The following is a 23,727-nucleotide window of genomic DNA, read 5'->3' on the forward strand; positions in this document are numbered from 1 at the left end:
CTAGGACCCGTTTTCCTACCGTGGAAAACAATGTCTTCTGTGTTTTTCAGAGCCGGAAGACAGACATGTTCGCGCACCTCGTTACGGTGAGTTGCGATACACTTGGTCTCCAGTTTTAGCACGTTAAAGATATTGTATAAAATCCAGACTCCACATGTGGTTTATAAGCTCCTCTCTGCCACCAGTTCTGCTGATGTGCACTTTCAGGGGGGGAAACAAACTGCAGCTTAAAATCCAAAAAGGCACAAGCATGTAATGTGAACTGACGAGAAGGAAATACAGAAATGTGCTAACAGTTTGGAAGAGTCCACGACTATAAATACACACACACACACACACACACACACACACACACACACACACACACACACACACACACACACACACACACACACACACACACACACACACACACACACACACACACACACTTCCAGAGAAAACAGCCGGGCTGGGGGCTAATCGAAGCTCGGCTGGTCGATATCCGGGGGCACGGTGCTGCGAGTCAGGTTGGACAGGTAGAGAGCGGTAGCCATGGGAACAAGGCCGGCTGAAACCTTCAGGATGGTCAGCAGCCTCTCTGTAGCGTTGCCCACACCGTCTGGTGTCTGGAGGGGAGAACGTCACGTTATAAAGAAACAAAGACGCGTTATCGACTGCAGAATACACAGCTATTTATTTATGTACAAATGGGTTCCTGCAGGAGGCTCAATGTAATCCTCCCAAATGTGCTGCAGTGTCTTCCTCTTTTGGTTCTTGTGTAGGACGGTAAACTAAATATCACTGGGTTTTAGACTGGTGCTCGGACAAAACAAGATACTCTAAAATGTTTCACCATTTTCTGACTTTCTAGACAAAAGGCAGGGTTCATACACATTTTGGCTAATGGATCTCCATGACTTAAACCACATTACCATGATCAAAACGTTGTGAAATCTCTGTGTAAACATGAAAGTGAGAAAATGTAGTATTTAAATTAACAATGAGAATTCCAAAGCATACAGTAAACCTTAAATGACACAAATGAATGAGACAATAGTTTGATTATAAGAATGTATATAGATGCCTGTATGTATGCCTGCTTATATTTTGAGCGTCTTTCTTTTAAAAGCATATTAATTATTTCAAACTCAGCATAAATGAACGACATGAACACATGAATATAACACATTTACATGACTTTTCCAAAACCTTGGGGATTTTTCAAGGCCTGGAAAAAACTATTTTTAAATTCCATGACTTTTCCAGGTTTTCCATGACCGTAAGAACCCTGGAAGGCTTAATGGAGAATATAATGTGCAGATTAATTGACAATGAAAATAATCTTTAGTTTGCAGCCCTATCCCTAACATTACTGTTCACAGCCTCTTTTTCTTGAGCAAATGTACGGGCCATTAATGTCCTTCATGCTACACACAGATTGGTCTCTGAAATGATGTGTTGGGTCTAAACTACCTTCAATGGTACCAACCTGATCCTCCGCAAACAGCAGGGGGCAGTGCAGCGATGCAGCTAGCCTTCTGATGGCGTCCAGGCGCTCCACGGGCACCGCAGCGTTACGAGCTATAGGAGACAGACGGGGTAATTTTAACAACACTGGGAAGGATGGGGCATATTACAACAACACAAATCCATTTCACCTCTTTTACTCCTTCAAGAAGCTGAGAGGAGGGCAAACAAATAAGTCGCCATACCATTAGTGACCATGAAGCAGACTTTTCCAAGGAAATAGCCAGGGTCCAAACATTTCAGGGAAGCTTCTGCCGACTGGAAACTGTGGAAAAAAACAAAATGATAAAAGGTCACACGATAAACTATTACATAGTATATTTTAAAAGTTCTCTATACAATACTCAGAGCATTAATATAGCTGTGTGTGTATGTGTGTGTATGTGTGTGGGCACTAAATATGCTCAGAATTCCATAAAGAACCGTATTTTTATATTTAGAGTTATCAAAGAAGTGGATGCATTGCTTGAGAGTAAAGATATCTCTATATTAAATAACAGATGTGGTAAGTGCGACACTTATATTTGGTTTAAGAGAAAGAAACAGCTGGAACTGAGAGACTCAATTTGTTTACGGACAACATAAAAGTAGATATTTGACCCATGTGTGCCGGTGTGGAGATTTAAAATATTGATTAAGGGTCTGAAAGATACCTGAGCTCGGACGTCAGGTCGATGATGAACGCCACAAGGTCTATCCTCGGACGGCTCTCCTCGTTCTCCATGGGCAGAGGCAGACTCTTGGCCAGTCTCCTGATGGACGGGAACAATAAAGGCAGAGTGTGATATGTAGCAAAGAGGAGGCAGTTCTGTGGTCACATGGGATCAATGGTGCAAGAGGCTAGCAATAAATCAAGCGGGTTGTATTGGGGGGGAATGCTATGCACTGATGAAATGACACTATTCAGGTATTGGTACTCGCTCCAGAGAATAGCAGGTGGCGTTTCCAGTTGTGTGCTTAATGACCATGTCCTCTAGCGTAACCGCTGACCACTGCAGTTTAAACGGGCGCATCAGTACTCACACATTGACAGTGAAGGCCGTCTCCTGCACCAGAGCGTCAGCCAAACTCTGCTGAAACTGCTCCTTGCTCTCCACCAGCTGGAGGAAAAACACTCCAAGTCAGCACATAACTGCCTGAGAACCCTGCACTATAACACACACAGCCATAAGAAATAAAGAGTATCAAAAATACTTCTGAAGAGGCAGTCTAAAAACATGGCTTATGTACGTTATTTAATTTAAATTCTTTATTAATCCTGAATAAACACTCAACAAAGTCACGACTGTTTGCTGTCCTGGCTCCTCAATGGTGGCATGAGCTCCCCATTGACATCAGGACAGCAGAAAGTCTCTACGCTGCACACTAAAAACACTTATTTTTCGACTACACCTTGAATAGGGAAGGTAGCACAGTAGTAGCACATTAGTAGCACTTAAATGGCACTTACTAATAGCACTTTATGGTTTAACTTTGTTGAAGAAACTGTACTTTCTTGATTCTTGTTGTTCTGAGTTTGTACTCGCGGTTGAATTTCACTTATTTTAAAATGAAATGTAATGAATAGTAAAACTATCCATTATTTCATAAAAATAGTGTAGTTGTATGTAGGCAAAATCTTTTTCTTCATTTAAAAAAAATTCTAATGAAGTAAAAGTAGCAATACTATGTTAAAACCCTATTACGTTAAAGTACTACATTAAATAAAAGTACAAAAGTATTAGTATAAAAAGATACGTAAAAGTACAATGGGAAGAGCCTGACCAATTTCTGAATAATATATTACTGAAATATAATTATTGATACATGGTAATCACTTCAGTGTGGTGTGATGGGTATTATTTAATATACTGCAGAGCTAATTTATTAAGTTATAAATGCAGTAACAGCTAAAGCATCAAAGGAATGTAACGTTAGTGGAGTAAAACTGTACAATATCTGCCACCAGATATATGTATTTCTTGCACTGTGTTGATTGTTGTTTGTCTAATTTATGCACCACCTGCCAAGACAAATGCCTCGTATGTGAAATATACCTGGCAAATAAATGGTTGTGATTCTGACAGGTCACGTGACTTTAGTGGGGTATTAGAAGTATAAAGACGCAGACAACGTTACATTAGTGGGGTATTAGAAGTATAAAGACGCAGACAACGTGACATTAGTGGGGTATTAGAAGTATAAAGACGCAGACCACGGGATCGCTCAGGTGGAGCATCCCGGACCAGACCGCGGTCTCTGTGGTTGATGGTGCGTCCGCTCCCTTTAAAACAGCCCCTCTCCTCTTAGCTCCTCGCGAGCAGCCGTTACGTCACGTCGGACCACTGCCGTTGGTCTCAACGACCCACAAACTCACCAAGATGTTCGCCGAGTTCAAAGCGGGCAGCTTGCTGAACGGCTTCAGCAGCGACATCCTGAAACAAACGGCTCCCGTTTCATACGTTTAGCTAACGAGACCAATAAATTAAGCTAGCTCTCTGGTCGTTTCTCATGTCGCCTCGCGCTTCTTTTCTGAATGTGCGTCTGACGTCATTACGTTTTCCCTCCATCGGCAGTCGACGTAGTGACGTTTTCCCCGCAACAAGCGCAGCTCTTTTCTGCCACCTACAGGCCGCTGGGTGTTTCGCAGTCCAACGTCTCGAGTACAGATTGTACTTTGAGCCAAATGCTGAACTAGTAATTCAGGGATTACTGTACTTTATAAATACAATTTTGAGGTACTTGTGTATATTTTACATATTATGTACTTAAGTCTCCACACCTTTTGAGGCAAATATTGTATTTCTTTAATTCACTATTTTTGTTAACTAGCATTAATGCTAAATTAATGCATTATAATGTATTTTTAATGAATTAAGACACCCGGCAGTACATAAAGTAGATAGCCCCACCTTTACAAGCTACTACATCAGTGATGCTTACACATATCATAGCATAACATAACAATAGCATATCATTAATTATAACCCTATAATAGTGATATGCATAATGATTAATCGTTTTTAAACTTTGTTTTGCATGCAGTAAACAGTATTTGTACCATGCACTATTCATCCCGAGCCATGATCCTACAATGAGATGATTTTCTGGTCTCATCAGGGCGATTTTTATTGCCAAAAACTATTTTACATTTATATCTATTTTTATACTAGTGATAAATGAAAGGACCAAAAAGCTCAAATTAAATTTAAAAAAAAGAGATAAGAGGGAGAAAACTGTCACACTGGCACCAACCACAACACTAAAGTTATACCACAAATACTACAAAAATGCTTAATTTGTCCAAACTCTTTTACACAAACGGGCAGTGAAGCCGAAGAGAAATTTGTATAAACACATTGTATTTGAATAGAAGCAGAACATTTTATTCACGTAATGGTGGCACAGCAAAGTAGATTCCCCCAGTACATCCAGGTTGTGTCACAGCAAACAGGAGTCCCTGGGTCTTTCAGTGTTGGTAAGTAAATATGCATCTATATGCATTCACATGTCAGGAACTGAGTGGAACTATTTGGATGACTTCTTTCAGGGGAGGGGAGGGGGACAGGTGAGATTTATTAAGTAAAACGAGCTCATCACTGCAGCCGGAATTTAAAGGCAGGCTCTGGGATGCGTATCGGATTTCCCAAATGAGATCGTTATGGCTTGAAGGCAGCAAATCAAAGACAAACATCAGAAGTGCCTTCGGTCATTCACAGACACTACTGCCAGGGACGCCACATTTAATGAGTCCAACCCGTGTGAATGAATCCACAGCCACCGAGACCGACGAATTTCATACGGAACAGGAAAACAGTGTCAACATTAAAGGTTCCAACTAATGATTAAAAAAAACTAAAGAGACTCAACGTAGGGCTGCCGTCTCATCGCTCACCCGTCATGGTCAGAATAACTGTACATAGAATCGACAAGATGGCATAAAAAAAAAAAAAAGAAAAAAGAAAAAAAAGACTATACTGCTTCCACAATTCAGACTTATAAAAGTTGGTTTTGCATGTTTTCCTTCACCGCCACCACAGAAGTTGTTCCCTCATACCCATGTTAAGGTTCCACCGTCCACCCCCGCTGATGTACGTCCCGCTCTTACCATGAACACGCGCACACACATTCGCACCAACACACACACGCGCACACACACTCGTCTCCCCATGCTCCTTTTAGTAAGTAATGTATCCAAAACGAAGACTTCGGAGGTGTCCACTCCTGTTCATATCTCCCCGGACTCTCGCTCCTCGGAGCTGGAGCGCCGGTCCCGCTCGTACGACAGGGATCTCTCCCGTTCCCTGGGCCTGGCCGTGGCTGGTGCCGAGGCCGTGTCCGCTGGGGGGGGCTTCTCCCCGCCCTCCCAGTCGGCGTACTCCGGCCTGTCCTCACGCCAGCCCTCTCCTGCTGCGCCCGGTCTGGACATCTCCTGGGACGGCGAGGGCTCTCCGTCACGGGTGTGAGACGATCTTTCTCTGGAAGACCTGGGAGGGAGAGAAACTCATCAGCATCATTGTCATCATGAAACGTGCAGCATCGAGGACTTGGTATCTCTTATATGGAAGATAGTTGTCCATATCTGGGAGCAAGTCAGACTAGCGGGGTGAAAGTTAAACTTCATCGCGAGAGAACTAGATCTATTCCCAGTACAAACAGTGTTTTAAAAACACTGTAAAACTAGATTTTTAATTCTTGGATGTTAAGTCAGTGGCTGTTGCATTAAAGCAAAACAGTAGTGATGTTAAAATCAGTGATCAGATCAATACAAAAAAAAGTATTTACAGCAGAATTACAATCATTTGGACCATTGATTAGTCCGTGGAATATTGTCATGATCATTTAATTATTTTACTCTAGTAAATGGCTGAGAATTGTGGTGAAATGTCCATCACAGTTTCTAACGGGGCCGAAGGATAAACGCTGCACCTCTTCCTCTTGGGCCTGTGGGAGTGAGAGCTTGAGCGATGATGCTCCTTGTGTCGATGCTTCCTCTCTCTCTCCCGATCCCGGTCGCCACCCTCTTCTCTGGAACGAGAGGAGTGGTGGCGTCTTGAGCGATGGGAGGACGAAGCCGAGGTGCCTCCGGCCCTAGAAAAATTGTTTTCAGGAGAAAGAGATTTAAGTAAAAGAAGAAAAAAAGCTAGCTGCACTGCTATAAGCTAAAGATTCTCTGATGAATGCTTTATACGCAACTCAAATATCAACAATATCAATATATTTCAGTTTACTGTCATGGTAGAGTACAGAAATCCGAAAATATTCACATTGACGCTTGAATCCAAGAACTTTATCCAAACTGATTATCAAAACCGCTGCCAATAAATGTAATAGTTGACAATCAATTCATCGTTGTTGGTACTCTTTTCCAATTATATACATATATTTACATTTTGTGAAGTCAAATGTTACTCTGAAGAGGCCCAAAGCGAGTCGGTTGAAAGCAGACATACCTGTATCGTTCTCCACTTCTAGATCTGGACCTAAGACAGGAACACAGTTCAGTTTAGAGGGAACCAGAGTCTTTTCCTTTTGTACGCAGCAACAACGCAACTCAGACCGTTCCTTACCTCCTCCGCTCTCTCGCTCCCTCGCGTTCTCTCTCCCATTCACGCTCTCTTTCCCGTTCTCTCTCGGACTCACGCTCCCTCTCTTTTTCTCGCTCCCGCTCCCTTTCCCGCTCTCTCTCGCTTTCCCGCTCCACCTCCCACTGTCGCTCCCTTTCGTCATCTTTTTCGCGTTCCTCTCGCCGCCTGGATCGCATTCTTTCTTGTTTTTCTATAACTGCTTTCTGTGGGGAAAAAAAATATATAGAACAGAACTGAAAAACGGCACTCGGTTTATAGCACATCAAATGGAAACACAATTAAAGATTTCCCGGGGAAATTAAAAGTTATTCTGTTGCAGTGCTCACCCTCAGCTTTTCAAGCTTCTCGCGGATTTCGATGAACCCGATGTGCAATTTGCCCCCAAAGTGGTCGGCGAGACGACGATCATTGTCGTGAAGACCCAAGTAGGCAGAGCACACCTCGCACACTCGGAGTTTCTGTTGCTGAAAGCTGGAAGCTGGCATGGAGTTTCTGTACACATCCTGCAACGGCAAAAGGTTATGAGACCGTGGAGCTGGAATTAAAGTACAGACCAAACAAACCAAAGATTTATCTTGTTTTTAATCACGACTGCAAAATACAGATTTCTGTCGTGTGTTTTCCTGCCTTTGGTCGCCGTTAATGAGTCCCTGATTATTAGTATTATGTCATTAGTACACCATGCGTCTTCAGTCTGAAATAAATGTTTCGCACAAATATGTATTTATTCTAAAACAACAAACTAGTCACAACAAAGCCGTTATCAACTTTCTGACCTCTGCTTCTTTCTTCAAGCTTCGAGTCTTCTCCACCATCTCCAGCACCTCCTGGGCCTCGTCTACGTTCCCTTCGCCCCCGAGCTGCTCCGCCCGGGCCAGCAGCTTCCCGATCTCCTCGTTCAGCTCGTGGACACGTTCAGCCTTTTTCACAGCAGGAGAGACATTTTTATTTCAAAAAACTTTGCAAAGATTCATGATAACCAGGTGGTGTGAATGTCCTCCTCCAGGAGATAATGTATTGCCCGTCATGAAGAACACAGCTTTCATAAAAGAAGACAGGGAGTTTGTCACCTTTGCTGCCACTTCAGCGCTGATCTCATCCTGCGTCTCTGCTAGTCTCTTCTTGGCCAGCTCGGTCCTGCGGTCGCAGTCCGCGATGAAAGACTGGAGGTGTTCGGCAGCCTGCGAGAAAACACACACGTGTTAGTCTTTGTTGGATAGACAAGCTTACATTCTTCTAAATTAATCTTAAAACGTTTTTTTCAAGAAAGATCTGCTGTACATGCATCTGTTTCTCCTTTAAAAAACTCGGAGACAACGGACTATTTGGAGTTTTCTTGGTGCTGCTTAAATTAGAACTCCAACTTCTCATGCAGTGAGTCACAATTTCACAGCAGTGCTTAGACCAAACTCTTGATTTACTTGGAAGTGTGAGACGCACGCATGAAGCCAGAGTTTGTCTCACTTGAGTAGTATATGATGGGGTGTTAGGATGTGTGCGTACTACTCACATCAAGCTCGAAGAAGTACTCCTGCTCTTTAGAGGCGATCTCAAAGTCCGCTCTGAGGGCCAGGTCATGGACTTTCATGCACTCTCCCAGATCCATCCTCTGCAGAAAACACAAAAGACGTCAACGTACTGCTTTTGTATGCATCATCACTCATCTTGACATTTGTCTTTCCAATAATTCCCATAATGTGTTCACATTTTGATGAATGGTGTTGGAAATGTAGCCCTTTTCCTCCCAACCCCATTTACAGTCTCAATTTAAGAGGACAAAAGGTAACTGGACGAGTTAAAAGTTATATAAAATAGTTTACAGGCTAAATCTGTCTGTATTCTGTGAACCAAACCGCAGCCGACATTTGAAACGGTTCCTATTGATGCCGTCAGGCTTATAGTGTAGCTATCCTCCATCAGCATCAGGGCTTTATGCCTTCCATCCCATCCTAAAACAGTCAAACATTTGAATGGGGATCGGATGTTTCCTCCACTGTGCACAACCTAAACGTGCAGGGAACATTGTGTCGCTTTTAGTTCAATGTCCCAGAAAAGGACCCCAAAAAAAGTGATAACAGCTGTCCTACTTCTTTCTGATTGCACTGTGTGCTATATGATAATGTGTGAACATGATACTCACGGTGCCAGACAGAATATCATGAGGACAGGAATCCAGGAGGTGACTTTTGCAGACTCGCTCGTCTGTGAATTTGATTCTCTGCCGCATGCTATCTCCTTTAGAAAAAGAAAACCACAAGAGCACTTGTCAGCCAGCGCACAGACTAAAACGTGGCATGATACGTACTAAAAATCACGGAGGTTCAGACTTGCCATGAACGAGTCATCTTGCCAGTAAATCCTAAAAGTTAACTGCTCATAGTCTGATAAAATGACAACATCTGGTGGAAAGAAAGGGAGCCACGGATAAAAGAGCACACGGACCAGGATTAAATACAGTGCGAACATGTTAGTAATGGTTGTTTTTGTATTTAGTAGAGGATGTTAGCAACAACTTAACTTGCCATTTACACTCTAAGACTCAAACACAACAGGTCGCTAGCCGGCTAGCTACCCTCATGTTAGCTAGCTCTGTTTGCAAAGCATGCCACACACCGACTGGCATATCGGTTAGCTTCCCGGCTAATGCTAGTAGCAACAACACTAAACTCCCGTCCTGCTCGGACCGGCTGCCCGGTCTCAACTCCGGCAGGCTGGCCGCGCTCACCGTCTCTCCCCGTCCCCATGAGCTGGTCCAGCATCGCTCGCATCTGCGCCTGGGCCGACATGGTTCAAAGCGTCGGCGCTAACGTTGCGTGAGTCACTCCTCGCCAGCAACGGTCCTCCTCACACATGCAGCCTCCTGACTGCAGGCCTCGTCGGCGCCTCCACCGACCGCGGACAACTTTTCCCACAGGGAGGGAAACAGCCCGACTCCCGCGCAGCCCGCCAACCGGTCGTGTGTAGCGCCGGTGCAAGTGGCGGGTTATCGCGGCACTTTAACGGCGGCTAAATGTGACTTTGTAACGGTGGATGGCTTCGGGTCGGTTGAACAACGTCTGTTTGAAAACTGGAGTCCCGTGGCCGTGTCGTGTGTCGCGCGGAGAGCGGTGACTGAGTGGAGACAGGGCGGTGGGTTAGCGAACTGGGTCTGTGTAGAAATAAGTCACCAGCTCCGCTGTAATATGGCCTCTAACTGTATTTCTAGCCAGTCGGCTAGAAGTTGGCAAGTTTATTCAACGTCCTTTCTTCCGCCTTTTCCACTTCCCCTCCGTGCGCGTCGCCGCGGAGCGCGCTCACGTCTCTCCGCCTCGAGGAAGTGCTGCAGTCAGCCTCGCGCGCTTGTCGGTTTAGTGACGTTACTACGCCTCAATCAAACGTCAAAATGTTCGAAAATATTATTTTTGGGTATTTGAATACCTTACAAATGATTTGTGGAATGTATAAAAACCTCACCAGTATTTGGAATATATTTGTATTACATTATGTATCTAGTTTTACATTGTTTTTATTGTTTAATTGGACATTTTCTGTTTTACATAAACAGCCTTCATGTCCACACAGATACTTTATCTGGAATAAAAACGATAGACTCTACAACTGGCTGTTTTATTGCTCGGTTTGAGCATTGGATTTTCGAGAGAAGTATATTTTGAAAACAGAAATGGTGAATTCAAGAACCCCTTAAGTGCACCCCTTCCCTAATTATTTTTATAATTTGAATGTGGAACAGTACATTTGTGTTTTCTCTAAATGCCGTTTCAAAATCTCTCAACAAAAAACCAGGAATATAATTCTAGTGGAAAAATGCAGAATTGTGTATTTTTGCTGACTTGAAGATAGTCTCTTTTTAAATAAATAGTGTATAATTCGCGTACACAGCATCTATCTTGTGAACGTTTGTAATTGGAGAATGTAAACTTGTTGTGAAACCCCATGTTCCCAGAATACCAATACTGAGATAATGAGCCTTGCGTGGGAGCTCCAGCTAATTACATTATGCGAGCTACTGTTACATTTCCTGCAGTCACATTATTGTGGTCTATTTGGCATAAAGTGGTAAAGGCTTACTCATAGTAAAGTCAAATCCTGCACGTAAAACACAGACAGAGAAGATACGTTGATTTGGTTAAATATACTTATATAGAATACATTTTTTTTATTTATTTATTGTCCCTTTGCTCACAGCCATGTGTTGTGGATGGATATGCAGAGTTTAATCAGTAAGACTAATGCACAGATTGATGGATTAGATGTGTTGTTGTTTCTGAAGGCTATAGTGGGGTGGATGTGATCATTTTACGTCATCAAATCACCTTGAGTAAATTTAGCATTCATGAACATAAATGGACAACCTCCAATGTTTTACTCTCGATATCAGCACTGAACAGAACCTTATATTTATCGTGAATTTGTTTAGTTTTTAACCTTTCAAATAAACTTCGATTATTGGATGTTACTTCACTGCACTTTTTCATTATGTTTGTTGTACCCTTTTGTTAATGCTTAGTTTTTTGTTTGCATTTAATTTAAATAATTTAAATAAATGATAAATACTTTTAATAAATACATTTTAACGAGTTAACCACAACCCATAGGCAGATGTTTGCCGTATATAAGTGATAAAGGCAAGTGATGCATAAACTATTTATTACTGTGGGTCAAACGTCATGGCAGTAATGCAACAGAAGGGATGCAAGCTGTCGTTTAAAACCACCGAAGAAGAAGTCAAGCCCATAACGCGTCCCTGTGACTCCTATAGAGGCGTCACCCTCCAGCCCTCATCACATTACTGGAGAAGAAAAAATGGCGACGGGTATACTGCGGCTCCCGCTGCGACTTTTCACCAGAAATGCGGGCGTAGTGAGCCGTAACACCGGCTCGAAAACATCGAACATATCCAGGAAGACTCAAAGCAGGACCGCAGTATCATCGTCGTCGGGGGCAGTCTTACCGAAACCGGACAAAGTGAGTTTTATTCCGCTTTGGTTACCGAGCGAAAAACCGACAAGGAATATGACTGACAGCGGAGGCGGGACCTAATTCTGAATTGACAGGAGCTGTAGCGAATAGAAAGGCAAGGAGACGCGCTGTTATTCAAGTCAGCCAATGAGCGCATGTTTACACGAACGTGAGATATATTTCAGGAAGTAATTATGACTTATTTGATCAATTCACGTCAGTATTTATTCAAGGGGACATTTTACGTTCGCAATACAAATAATACGTTTTGGTATATATCTATAATATATATATATATATATAACGTTATATTGGTCTTTTTTTGGAACTAGCTATATTAATGTCTAATGCGAATAAAACTGCCTCGGCACGCAATTCTAACCCGAACAGAATAGCATCTATACAGTTAATGTTATCTGTAACTGCACTCTAATGAGAATTCAATATAAATGGAACAAATCGGGTGAAAGAAAATCCACCCAAGGCCATTACGAAGAGCCAAATTAAAAGAAATATGTTGTCTAAAAGAATTGTTCAACTCATGGCTGTATACCCTGTCTCTGAGGCCCCAGGACAAAACTGAGTTGATGAGCTCCCATTAACCACCACATTCCTCAAGCTGTTTTTCTATCTTTCTCTGCTAGAATGCTAGCTGGTGCATGATGTGCTGTGGATAATTTGATTAAGGGCAATGATGGAGCAGCATGCCCAGAGATAATTGAGATAACACAGGACCTCTTCCAAACAGGGCCTCGAATTAGAAATGAGGTAAAACAGGATCTACCATCAAGCCACATTTACGTCAGTTAATCTTGTGCCTAAATCGAAGCTTTTCTGATTAAAAAATACTTAAAAATTCTGTTTTAAACTTGAAAATGTATGTAAATGCAGTTTTTGCGTAGCCTGTATTTGAAGTATTAGGGCTTTGTTACGCTCAATGTCTCGGCAAGTACATTTTATTTATATAGCCCGATTTCACAAATCGGCCTCAAGGGGCTTTACAATCTGTACAGCATTTATTTGTTGCAGTAACTCTGAAGATTAGATTTTTGTATTTGGCTTTGGGAGAAATACTTACTCATAATCACAAATCTGGACCAAAATATCCTCGAGCAAACTGAGGTGGAGATTAATATTGTCTGAAAAGCACATGCCTTACATTAACGTCTTCATATGTCTCTCCCCACCTCCAATGTTTTCCAGACACCGTTTGGTCTCTTCCGCATGACAGCAGTGGTGGTGCCTTTCCTGTACGTGGGAACTCTGATCAGCAAGAACTTTGCTGCTCTCTTGGAGGAGCACGACATCTTTGTCCCCGAGGACGATGACGACGACGACTGAGACCGCTCCAGAAAACAAATGGTAAAGTCAAAGTGTACTTTAGCCGTACCTTATTTAGCATTTCAACAGTGAACACTGGTGCGCTGACCCTCTTTTTTCATGCACAATCTTATCCATGTGTAGAAAGCTGACAGTTAATTTATTTTTTATTCACATCCACAGGGTGCTTTGCAATATCGAGTGAGCGCAAACCAGCCGGCACAAGGAAGAAGGGGAAGATGGGGCACTTTGACATCCAAATACACCCGTCCACCTCCACCCGTCTCCTCCCTCTCCCCTCTGCTATTCATCGTGGTTTTTGCTAAACTCACTCTGTTAAAATCTCATATCATGTGAGGCTGTCAAAACGACTAGTTATGCCTTCACTCTTGTTTGCATGTTTGTCTGACAACTCAATAAAGGGAGTCGATTACACGTGGAAGAACACTTGTTGTTATTTGCTCTTCACAGTCTTTGCACATGTCGTTATTGCGATGTCATGATTTTGTTGTATCGCTGCCATTGTTCCTTGAAGCATGTTTTTTCCCCCCTTTCGTTCGTCCTCATTGGTCAGGTCGGCCTCGCCCCCTCCTGCAGGGCTGCGGTGGCCAGTCTTAAGTGTTCGCGTCACTCAGCTCCACGTACGCCTCCTTGTAGTGCTCGTAGGCCGCTGCTTTCTCCTGGAGAAAAGGGTGGGAACAAGTGCGGTGGATGCGTCAGCTGGCGTTTTTTTAAAAGTTGTGAGCGTGGAGAGGTCTGACCGTGACATGTACCTTTGTAAGAGACTGCACTTCGCTCTGCAGACAGCCGACTTCCTTCTTAAGATACTGCACCTCGTTGTCTTTCGCTCTGAGTAATGTCTGAAAAACACAATGCTGCATCTTAATATTAACAGTTAAAACAATGTACAACATATGCACAGCACTGCAAGTATAATTTTAAGGTACTCCACTTTTCATACTTAATTACTTTCATTCTTAGTACATAAATTAGACAGCGACTGGACAGTTACTTTGTTTAAGATTTTACATGCAAGACATATGATTATCTTATATCGTTATAGATGAAACTACTCAACCGTATACAATGTAGTTCAAAATTATCTATAGTGCAAGCTGCCACGAGAGTAAAATGCTACTAATTTGTCTGCTCTAAAGAAACTTCTACTTTATCTAGTTGTTGCAGATAATACTCTGAATGCAGTAGTATTATTGCAGTAGAGTATTTCTACGCAAGTAAAAAAAGGCTCTGCTGTCTGATGAGCCATGCAGGATTGGTATCCGGCAGTAGATGGCAGTGTGAGCTGTAGTATAGTGGGACCAAGCACAGACGCTCAAAACAAATGAAATGAGGCCACCAAAAAAAAGAAATGGGTAACGATGTTTCTACAGGGAGCCATTACATGGGTACACAAGACAAAATCAATTGGTTTTTGTTTGGTTTTATCAAAGGGGGCTGAAAACCCCACGGCTCTTTGGTCAAACTCTGCTTTCTGCTCACATTCATGTCCACGTTTGTCCTTCAAACCTTCAGGTGCGATTAAAAGAAACTGGGTTGGCATGCAGCAATAAGTTAAGATGTTTAATAAGCACCACCTTCTTCCACATGAGAGGAGATGACGCAGGGCCTAATTTAGTCTGGAGCTATAATCGGTACCTCTAACTCGGACGCCGTGCGCCCGGCACCGCCAAGAGAGGCCGTTTCCGACCTTTGCCCTGTGATGAAATGGCGCATGCGGCTGATCTCCTCCGCCAGTCGAGCCTTCAGCTCCTGAGAAAGACATGTGGAGCTCAAATTATGTGGTGGAGAAGTAATGTGAACTGGTATGCATGCTCATGGTTCCTTTTCATTAGGTTTTGACCCCCCACAAGGTGTGTGTGTGTGTGTGTGTGTGTGTGTGTGTGTGTGTGTGTGTCAGGAAGCTCTGCTCTGCCTCAATCAAGTCATGTGTGATTATCTTTCATGACTGTAAGTGATGGAGCAGTGAATAGTTTGTTCCCTGAAGAGGTGTGTGTGTGTGTGTGTGTGTGTGTGTGTGTGTGGGTGTGTGTGTGTGTGTGTGTGTGAACCTGGTTCTCTCTTCTGAGCTGCTCCAGCTCGCCCTCCCTGAGCTCCAGCTCGGCCTCTCGGCCCCGGCTGCTCTGCTCTGCTCGGCGCAGCTCCAGGCACTTCTGGGTGTAGCGCTCTGACAGCGCGTCCAGCTCGCCGGGCGAGACGTCCGCCGGGGACCTGACACGCGCAAACACACGAGGATGCGGCGTGAGTTGTAATAATGCACTGTCATGCGGGAGGGGGGGAAGGGAGAGGAGGGAGGAGGCGGTCACGGTCACAGTCAAGAGCAGAACATCTGAAGCCTGCAGCCACAGCCAGAGAGATGGAGAGCGCTCTCGACATGACGGCAGGCGAGATTGTGAACCTACATGTGGGCTCCGCGTGCGGCGTCCGCCTGTGCAGCTCCTCCGGCCGGCCTCCTGGCCCGCTCCAGCTCCTCCGCATGAGCCACTCTCAGCGCCTCCACAGCTGTGATGAGCAATGAGGGTCATGTTGTTAAGTTAGGTTCCTGTGAGCGGGAGACGCCGTGGCGCCGCTCTGTCCCGTACCTTTAGCGGCCGCCTGGCTCTCCTCCCGCAGCATCCGGTCCCTCCGCTCCTCCAGCTCCTCCAGCTCCCTCGCGTGCGCCTCCTGCAGCTCCTGCAGGGCTCTCCGGTGGGCCGCTTCTACGGCTTCTAGCCGGGCCCTGCAGGGGGCCCCGGGGCCACACGGGCTGTCCTCCTCGACCCCCGAGGCGGCGCGCTCCCTCTTGACGCTCTCCACTTGCTTTCGAAGAGAGGCGGCCTGGGAGATGGAGAGAGGGGGCGGGAAATATTGATAAGGATATTAACACGCCAAAACTATTTGCACTTTTTTGACTACTGTTGTCTTTAATGTCTTTATTGTCTTTTCATATGCATCTTGTTCATTGTATATTGTGTATAAGTGACCAAAGTGAAACCGGAGTCAAATTTCATGTATGTGTAAACACACATGTGTTCCTGCTCTCAGGGTCTTTCTTACCTCCTTTTGAAGAGCTTCCTCTTGATTTGTTTGCGCTCCATTTACGGATGGGCCGGATACATCAGTTTGTGATCCGCCGGCCGGCCGTCCGGCCTCTTCAGGGCTGGATTGATACGTCTGGGCTCCAATGAGAGATCGCTCGCTCATTTCCCTAAACGTCAACGTCTCAAACTCGACCCACTTCCTGCTGACGTCCGAGTCCACGGTCTCGATGACAGGCACGGGTACACTCCCCCTTTTCAGCTCCATGGAGTCCCACCTGCTGCCCATCTCCCTGAAGGCGACCCCTTCCTCAAACCACTTGTTCCTCTCCTCCAATCGCTTGGCTTGCTCGCGGTCCCGGCCCTCCCCCTCTTCTCTCTGACTGGACGGAGACGAGTCCAGGTCCCGGTCTCCGGTGTGGTGGTGGTGGTCGGCCTGATGGGGGTTTGCAGCCGCGGCGCTGGAGGTGGAAGTGGTCGGTTCATAGCCGGAGTCCTCGCAGGTGAACCGAGCGGGGGGTTGGCATGACGACGGTCTCCGGGAGAGGAGGTTCTCTTTCTCGCTGCCGGCGTCCGATTGGCTGAGGTCGGAGCGAGGGAAAGACAGGAGGCTAGTGTTACGCTTTGAAAGAAAGATGATCGAGGGGGTGCGCTACAGGCGGACCACCCGATCACACCGTCTGCATTTTGTCAGTTCACTGGAACGCCGGTTTTTGAAAATTAGATTTAAGATTTTAGCACATTTTGCTGGAATAATATAATGAAGGATGACTTGTTTTGTAATGTGTACATGACTAATTATGATTAATTAGTAATATATTATGATACATATAGTTTTCTAAGCATTGTCAGCCGAAGTATTTCCCTTGTGATCACAAGCTCCGTAATAATCACTTAAAGTAAATCACAAGTTCACTCTTTAACGACTAATACATTTGTATTTTTGACATAATGTGTCCTTTCAGTATTGGACAATGTTTGGTCACAATTGGCCACAGACCTTTAACTCTTTTATCTTCTAACTTTTAATGTTAATTTAGAATTTATTTTGTCTTTATATGACTATGTTTGGCATCTATCTTTATGTGGGATTGTCATGGTTATATATTTTTATGGCTGCAGACCAGCTTCAGATCACCCTCGAAGGGACAATTCATTTAAATATATTTGGAATGTCGGCCTTGCCGAGCATGTTAAGTCATTTTATGGGCTTTGCTACTTTGAAATGTTATTTTTAATATGTTATTCCTGATTGTAGTACACAGCAGCCTCTCAGCGGGACTTGTGCTGTCCTTAAGTGCAAATTTGAGGCACTTATACTTTACTTGATTGTCTACTATTCATGCCACTTTATACTTCTAGTGGACTACAATAAAGAGAGATATTGTACAGTGGATAAAAGTGTGTATTATGCAATGTTATTAGTATTCTTAACAGCATCAGCAATAATAATTAGATTAATCTGCATTGAGTGCTTTTTATTTCTATACTTTAGATATATTTAGCTAATAACACCAATTGGCTTTTACTTAAGATGCATTTTCCCTACAGGTGGTGTTGCTGCGTGAGCAAAGCTTCTGAATATTTCCTCCACCACCATCTCCCAGAATAAGTGGGACTCACTGCGCGTTGTTCTGGATCGCCTGCTTTAGTAACTTCAGCCAGTTCCGCCGTATTCTGGAGGTCATAACGGAGAGAGTGAACACTGCTCTCTTTGTCTGGAGATCAAAGGAACACACACACACACACACACACACACACACACACACACACACACACACACACACACACACACACACAGAGTTAAACAGGAAGCAGCCAAACTTGTAATCGATGTGGAAATGGGCGGTGTGGTCTGTCTGACTATCCATCTGTCTGATGGTTTACTGTACGCCAAGTACAACAAGTAAATAAATGCATACTTGTATCTGGAGTCCGTAGTTCTTCTCCACATCACAGTCCGACACATTCACACAGGACGTCAGGTGGATCTCTCCGTCCAGATCGTCTGACTGCAGCATGAATACCCAAACAACAAACCAAGACGAATGTATCAGTAACCATAGAATCCTCTTTTGGAACAGCTGATGATGTTGGTCATGCTATGGTGGCAAAGTCTGCGTGTATCCCTGTATGAGTTGAGGTTAACATAAATGTTCTAACAAATCAGAAATGGCTTTATGTCACACATCAGCTCCTACCTCCTCAGCATCTGCGTCTCTGTAGTACCTCAGTGAGGCGTCAACCAGAACAAACCAGTGTTTCCTCCCCTGAGCAAAACACAGGTAACATGCACAGCATTAAGTTAATTACTGTCGTCTATGGACGCCTTTGTACGTAGTTTCAAGGTCAAGTCTCGCTCTTGGAGTTTTGTACTGTCTATGTAGTGTAGACAGGAATTAGAATAGTAAAATGACTAACTAGAACAATATATGTTAAAATAAAAATTCCAAAAACCATCATTTTACCTTGCCATGTTCATCCAGTATGGACATCCACCCCTTCAAGCAACAGCACCTGTAATTAAAGCATCACGGTCAAGCTCTTTGGCAGCATTCGGCAATGGTTTCTGTCTCGCGCTTGACTGTAACACGAGAGGAAACGGAAACCGTCAGAGCGGACGAGTGTCTCTGTGAGATAACCACATCTTTCTGAAGCACGCAGAGAGAGGCAGGCCGAACTTTAGAGCACAAAAAAATGGGAAACATTCTGCAGAATGGGAACGTAAGAAAAAGGAAGAGCAAACAGCGATCGTCATTGGAGGAACTGATGGGACGTTATGAGACAGACGTAAGAGCAAGCAGGTGATATTAAAAGCATGTTAGCGTAATAAAAACGTACTTACCAGGCATGCATCACATTGCACAGTGTAAGAAGCAGAGGAAGAAAGAGGCATTGTGAGAGACATAAATGCGTGATGTGAGATCACATGCATTCATATCAATGTCATGTCAGGGTTTCAGAACACAACTAGGACGTTTGATTGGTTGCATGTGATTCACAGTATTGAAATAACAAAAAAAATATTGTTTCATTTTGTGGTCTTCCATCCCTATGCCTTTGCCGACTCGGCAGTTTTAGGCATGACACTGGAGCGCTGACACTGTAGGATACATCCTTAATCTATTAATATGAACATGATAAATCATATGAACATGCTGGCCTAAAACATAGAGTGCTAACTAATGGATTTGTCCCTGCCTGAGAGGGACGCCTCAGGTTAAGCAGCTGAAATAAACATCAGGGATCTACTCTAAATAATGAATGGCCCATTTTCCTCCACACACTAATGTGATTTATGCAGATGCAGAATGGGGATCGGGCTCACCTGTGTCTGCGGGCGTTCAGGAGGAGCGCGCTCCTTCACCTTTGAAGATCTGTGTCTTCCACTGAGATTATCTGAACTCTTTGAGAGAATAAACAGACAGCGTTACAAGCTCTGTTGGTAGCATCTCCACCAGGAGGATCATGCGATCAGTCGCGTGTGTGCGTCCGTGGGTGAGTTGGTGAGTGAGTGACTGTGCATCTCTGTGTCTGTCCTCTGAATATTTGGGGTGGCTAATCATGGCTCAAGGTTGTGGGGACTCATGCATTCTCGAAATACCTTTTTATCTATAACAGCTAAGGAAACGTAGCTGTTATAGACTTTGGCCACTGCTCTGTAGCTCGCTTTTATTGTTTTGGACGGTATGTTTGGCTAATTGCTAACATCTAACAAAACTAATCTGCTGCATATTAGTTGCTGCTTAGCGGGGATACAGCTTGGTGAGTTTGTTTTAGGCAACATTGGAGGAAGTGTATTACGAAGCAAATTCACAGCCCATTAGGGTCTAGACGAGTTCTTAGCCAATACAGCAGTGCTCGTTGCAGACACACCTAGTGGAGATCTGTACTCTCCTGAGTTACTACTTTCAACATGGATTGCATAGTGAACATGTGTGTTTCACGTCCCACCTGTGAATGAAGAGATGCGACTGACTGTCTTCGAGATGACCGTCCGTTCTCAGAGTCCCGGCATTTCTCTCGCCTGTCTCTGCCTCTCTCTCTGACTCTCCCCCTCTCGTCGGACTCAAGTCTCGAACTGTAGACGTCTATTTCATCTTGGTACCTTCAGAGCCAAATCAGAGAAATATTTGACAAACCCATAAACACACCAAAGGCTCAATTGACATTCTTTTAGTCACTGAACTTTCACATTCCTCTGCAAAGGCCTTTAGAGCCCTCCTCTTTTCTTTGGCCGCAACTAAGGCAATTACTTATGGTCAGATCAAAAGATATCTTCAAAGTAGTTTCTACTTCCTACACAGCCGTTTAAGAATCTTCCAGCTGCCAAAGGAATAGCCTGAATGAACATGTACACTAGGAATGCAGAATATATGCAGAGTTATAGCGCTTCTGCTATAACTGAATAGATATACAATAATAGCATATAGTCCCACATGGTTCCACCAACCTGTCGGCCTTAAGCCGGTTGTCCCTACATGGGCTGGGACTCTGGTTCCTCCTCCTCATCGCTGGAGACTCTTCCTCAGACTCCAGCATGATAGTTGGAATATTAGCCAGGACAATGTAGTCGTCCATGGTCATCCCCACCTCAGATTCATAAAGATTGAGCAACGTTTTACATGATATACGTAATGAGAGTGTGTTGGAACCGATGTATTGTTTATTTTATATGTCCTTTAGCAACACCTAATGGTGATTGTGAATAGCCGCACTGAAGAGGAAGTGAGCTAATCGTAAATACACAAGTAACAGGAAGTGATGTGCAGGAAGTTCCGTTAGCCGATGAGTTCACAGAGTGAGAATCTCAGATTACAATCTTCGCAATCCTTGCCTTAAAGTCCACAAAATCGGCTTCATCTGTAAATCATCAATTATTTACAGTTATATTAACATGATTAGCTTAATATTTCTTTGGTTGAATACAGTATTTTTGATGATGTTTAGTTTACTATCAACTACATATAGATGTATTATTGTTTCCTTACAAATGCATGTGTTTTGTGCTCTTTTTCAGTTTTACAAAACTTACATATTTTCCTCCATTAAATTCTGCCAACCACAACAACCTGTCTGTTCCTTGGAGAATACGGTGCTGGAGAATATATGGTCAAGCTGTCTGTAAAGCTGAAGGATACGTTTCTTACATCAACCTTTACCGAAGACAGTTCAGAGAGTTTTCTCTGACACAAAACATAACAAGACTAAGAGTCTACAGACATGCTAGTGACTGTGAGGCTGTACTTAGAGCACAGGGGTGCTTTGAGCTAAATGCTAGCATTGTTAGAATGCTAAAATGACAACATAGACTGTATGGTTTACAATGACAATGCTAACATATTTAGCAGGTATAAAGTTTACGACGTTCAAAGTCTTGTTATTAGCATGCTGGTATTTCTTAATTAGCTGAGGCTGATGGGAATGTCATTAATTTTGCAGGTGATTAGTCATAAAAAAGTTTTGAACAGATTGAAATATTAGCCTCCATCCAATAGACGTGGAAACATGTCACTGGAAGTTTCATCCTCTGGGGACCATGAATATCTGTACAAAATTGAAAGACTGTGGCTATTTCAGTCCGTACCAAAGTGGATGACCGAGTGACAGGCAGATCGACGTTCATCCACGCCGTTAGCTTGGCTAAAACCCAACTACCTGGCATACGTACCTCTTCTGTTTCTATTGCAGCCTTCTTGGGTTCATAGATCAGCAAGGCCTCCATGCCTCGCCTCATGTTGCTCCTGCTTTTGTCACCGCTGGCCTGATTGTTCCCCTCATGGCTTTTGTCGGTTTCTGTGATTGCAACATGAGAAAGTGAACCGCCAAGCATCTGAGGGTCCGCACCTCGTCTGGATGAGGAACCGCGAGAGGGAGGGAGGCTGAGTAACGAGTGCGATGACCCCTGCCAGGAGGCTTGAGTTGGACTCTGCTGGAGTCGGCTGTCTCTGGACTGGGGCTCCCTTTGTGGGGTGTGGCTGTGTGTACTGTAGCCGTTCCTGGACGGTGATACTTCGCGACTGTTGCGAGTGCGAGTCTCCGCCGAGCTGTTGACGGCCGTTCTGCCTGGAGGAGATGCTTGGGATCCCTCATAGGGGTGTTGCTGGATGGCTGAGGAGCCTCTGCGGGAGATACACTCCAGATTCCTGTACAGCTTCTCAGAGTCCAAACTGTGTCTGTTTGAAGCTTGCGATGGACTCCTCAAGTCCCGGCTGCACCTCCTTTGACCATCGCACTCACTGTTCTGTAAATGGAAAGCGTCTGCGTGCCTGTGAGAAGGGGTGGCCCTCGTGGGCGAGGCGGTCCGAGAGGCGACGGACCCCCTCCGGCGAGATGGACTGGACCTGCTGGACGTGTGCCGAGAAAGGCCATGTGGTGGAAGTGGAGAGGAGCCGTGAGACTGGGCCTGACTCCTGGAGAGGGAGCTCTTCCGCTGGGTTTGAGACTCCGTGAGCTTGTAGCGATCTGGGCTCACAGAGCTGTGACGTGTTGGGGAATTATTCTGTGAATCAGCTCCCCGTCTGAAGTTGGAGTGGTACGTGTACCTCTCTGGGGATTCGCTCCTCCAAATTTCCTGAATGTACGTCTCTGGGTTCCTCCGCTGCGAGGGCGTGCCGAGGTTGACGTTCCTGTAGGGGACGCAGGCTTTTGGCTCGACGACATAGTTGCTGGGAAGAGGATGCCCCCTCTCGTAGTAACGATATGACCGCTTGTAGACCTCCTCCATCTGCTGCTCACCATCACCTCTTCGGTCTGGAGAGAAGTAGCCGCTCTCTTGTTGTCTGTCTCCTCTGGACTCTGAAAATCAAACAAGCCTGAGGTCATTTCCTTAGGCCCTTTCCTCGAAAATGTCCTACCCAAACTAAAAAGGGTATATCTCTGCAACCACTAGGGCCATTTTAATCATATGGTGTCATATTGAAAGGTACACATGTGAGATTGTGTTCAGATGTGTAGATATCAGTCTATATGTTACTGGTGAAGAGAAAATGAAGATGACACACAGAAAAAAATGTAAAGGTTTCAGGTCCGCCTAGAAGAAAAGCACTTTCAGGATGATTATTTGTTTGAAATGATGCAGCTGTAAGGTCCAACTCTAACCCAGATCATAACACAATATGTGAACATTCTCTCTGCAAAGGTTGACTTTGATAAAGTGAAGCAGAACAAAGTTAGAGAGGGTTTAGTACAGAGAAAATTCAGACGAGGACTCCAACATTTGCATCGGGGCACATGTGTGATATTTGAATATTTCCATGTACCAAACCATATATTTCACTTGTATATTACTTATAGTGTTCAATACATCCAAATACAGCCGTTTTGTGCTTTTTCAT

The 23,727-nt window shown here is 44.3% G+C and overlaps 3 protein-coding genes across 3 annotated transcripts; 1 reads left to right on the forward strand and 2 right to left on the reverse strand.

Annotated features, from left to right (window-relative positions):
- Positions 1-458: 458 nt before the first annotated feature.
- On the reverse strand, positions 459-3,922 carry pane1 (proliferation associated nuclear element; the record flags this gene model as incomplete). Its single annotated transcript, XM_079220323.1, has 6 exons — positions 459-608; positions 1,472-1,563; positions 1,695-1,774; positions 2,163-2,261; positions 2,533-2,609; positions 3,866-3,922. 6 exons carry the CDS (start codon positions 3,920-3,922, stop codon positions 459-461), a joined length of 555 nt encoding a protein of 184 aa, XP_079076449.1.
- Positions 3,923-4,702: 780 nt separating this feature from the next.
- On the reverse strand, positions 4,703-10,008 carry LOC306737619 (putative RNA-binding protein Luc7-like 1). The gene is made up of 10 exons (XM_079219367.1): positions 9,802-10,008; positions 9,217-9,311; positions 8,587-8,685; positions 8,147-8,257; positions 7,853-7,996; positions 7,403-7,579; positions 7,059-7,279; positions 6,942-6,971; positions 6,418-6,579; positions 4,703-5,975 (listed from the first exon to the last, which is right to left on the reverse strand). The coding sequence occupies exons 1-10, from the start codon at positions 9,860-9,862 to the stop codon at positions 5,717-5,719; spliced, it is 1,359 nt and encodes a 452-aa protein (XP_079075493.1). The 5' UTR covers positions 9,863-10,008; the 3' UTR covers positions 4,703-5,716.
- Positions 10,009-11,871: 1,863 nt separating this feature from the next.
- On the forward strand, positions 11,872-13,790 carry LOC306738524 (essential MCU regulator, mitochondrial-like). The gene is made up of 3 exons (XM_079220387.1): positions 11,872-12,041; positions 13,239-13,397; positions 13,539-13,790. The coding sequence occupies exons 1-2, from the start codon at positions 11,880-11,882 to the stop codon at positions 13,374-13,376; spliced, it is 300 nt and encodes a 99-aa protein (XP_079076513.1). The 5' UTR covers positions 11,872-11,879; the 3' UTR covers positions 13,377-13,397; positions 13,539-13,790.
- Positions 13,791-23,727: the final 9,937 nt, after the last annotated feature.

This window comes from Taurulus bubalis (genome assembly GCF_910589615.1).
Source record: "Taurulus bubalis genome assembly, chromosome: 6".
In the NCBI taxonomy this organism is placed as follows: domain Eukaryota; kingdom Metazoa; phylum Chordata; class Actinopteri; order Perciformes; family Cottidae; genus Taurulus; species Taurulus bubalis.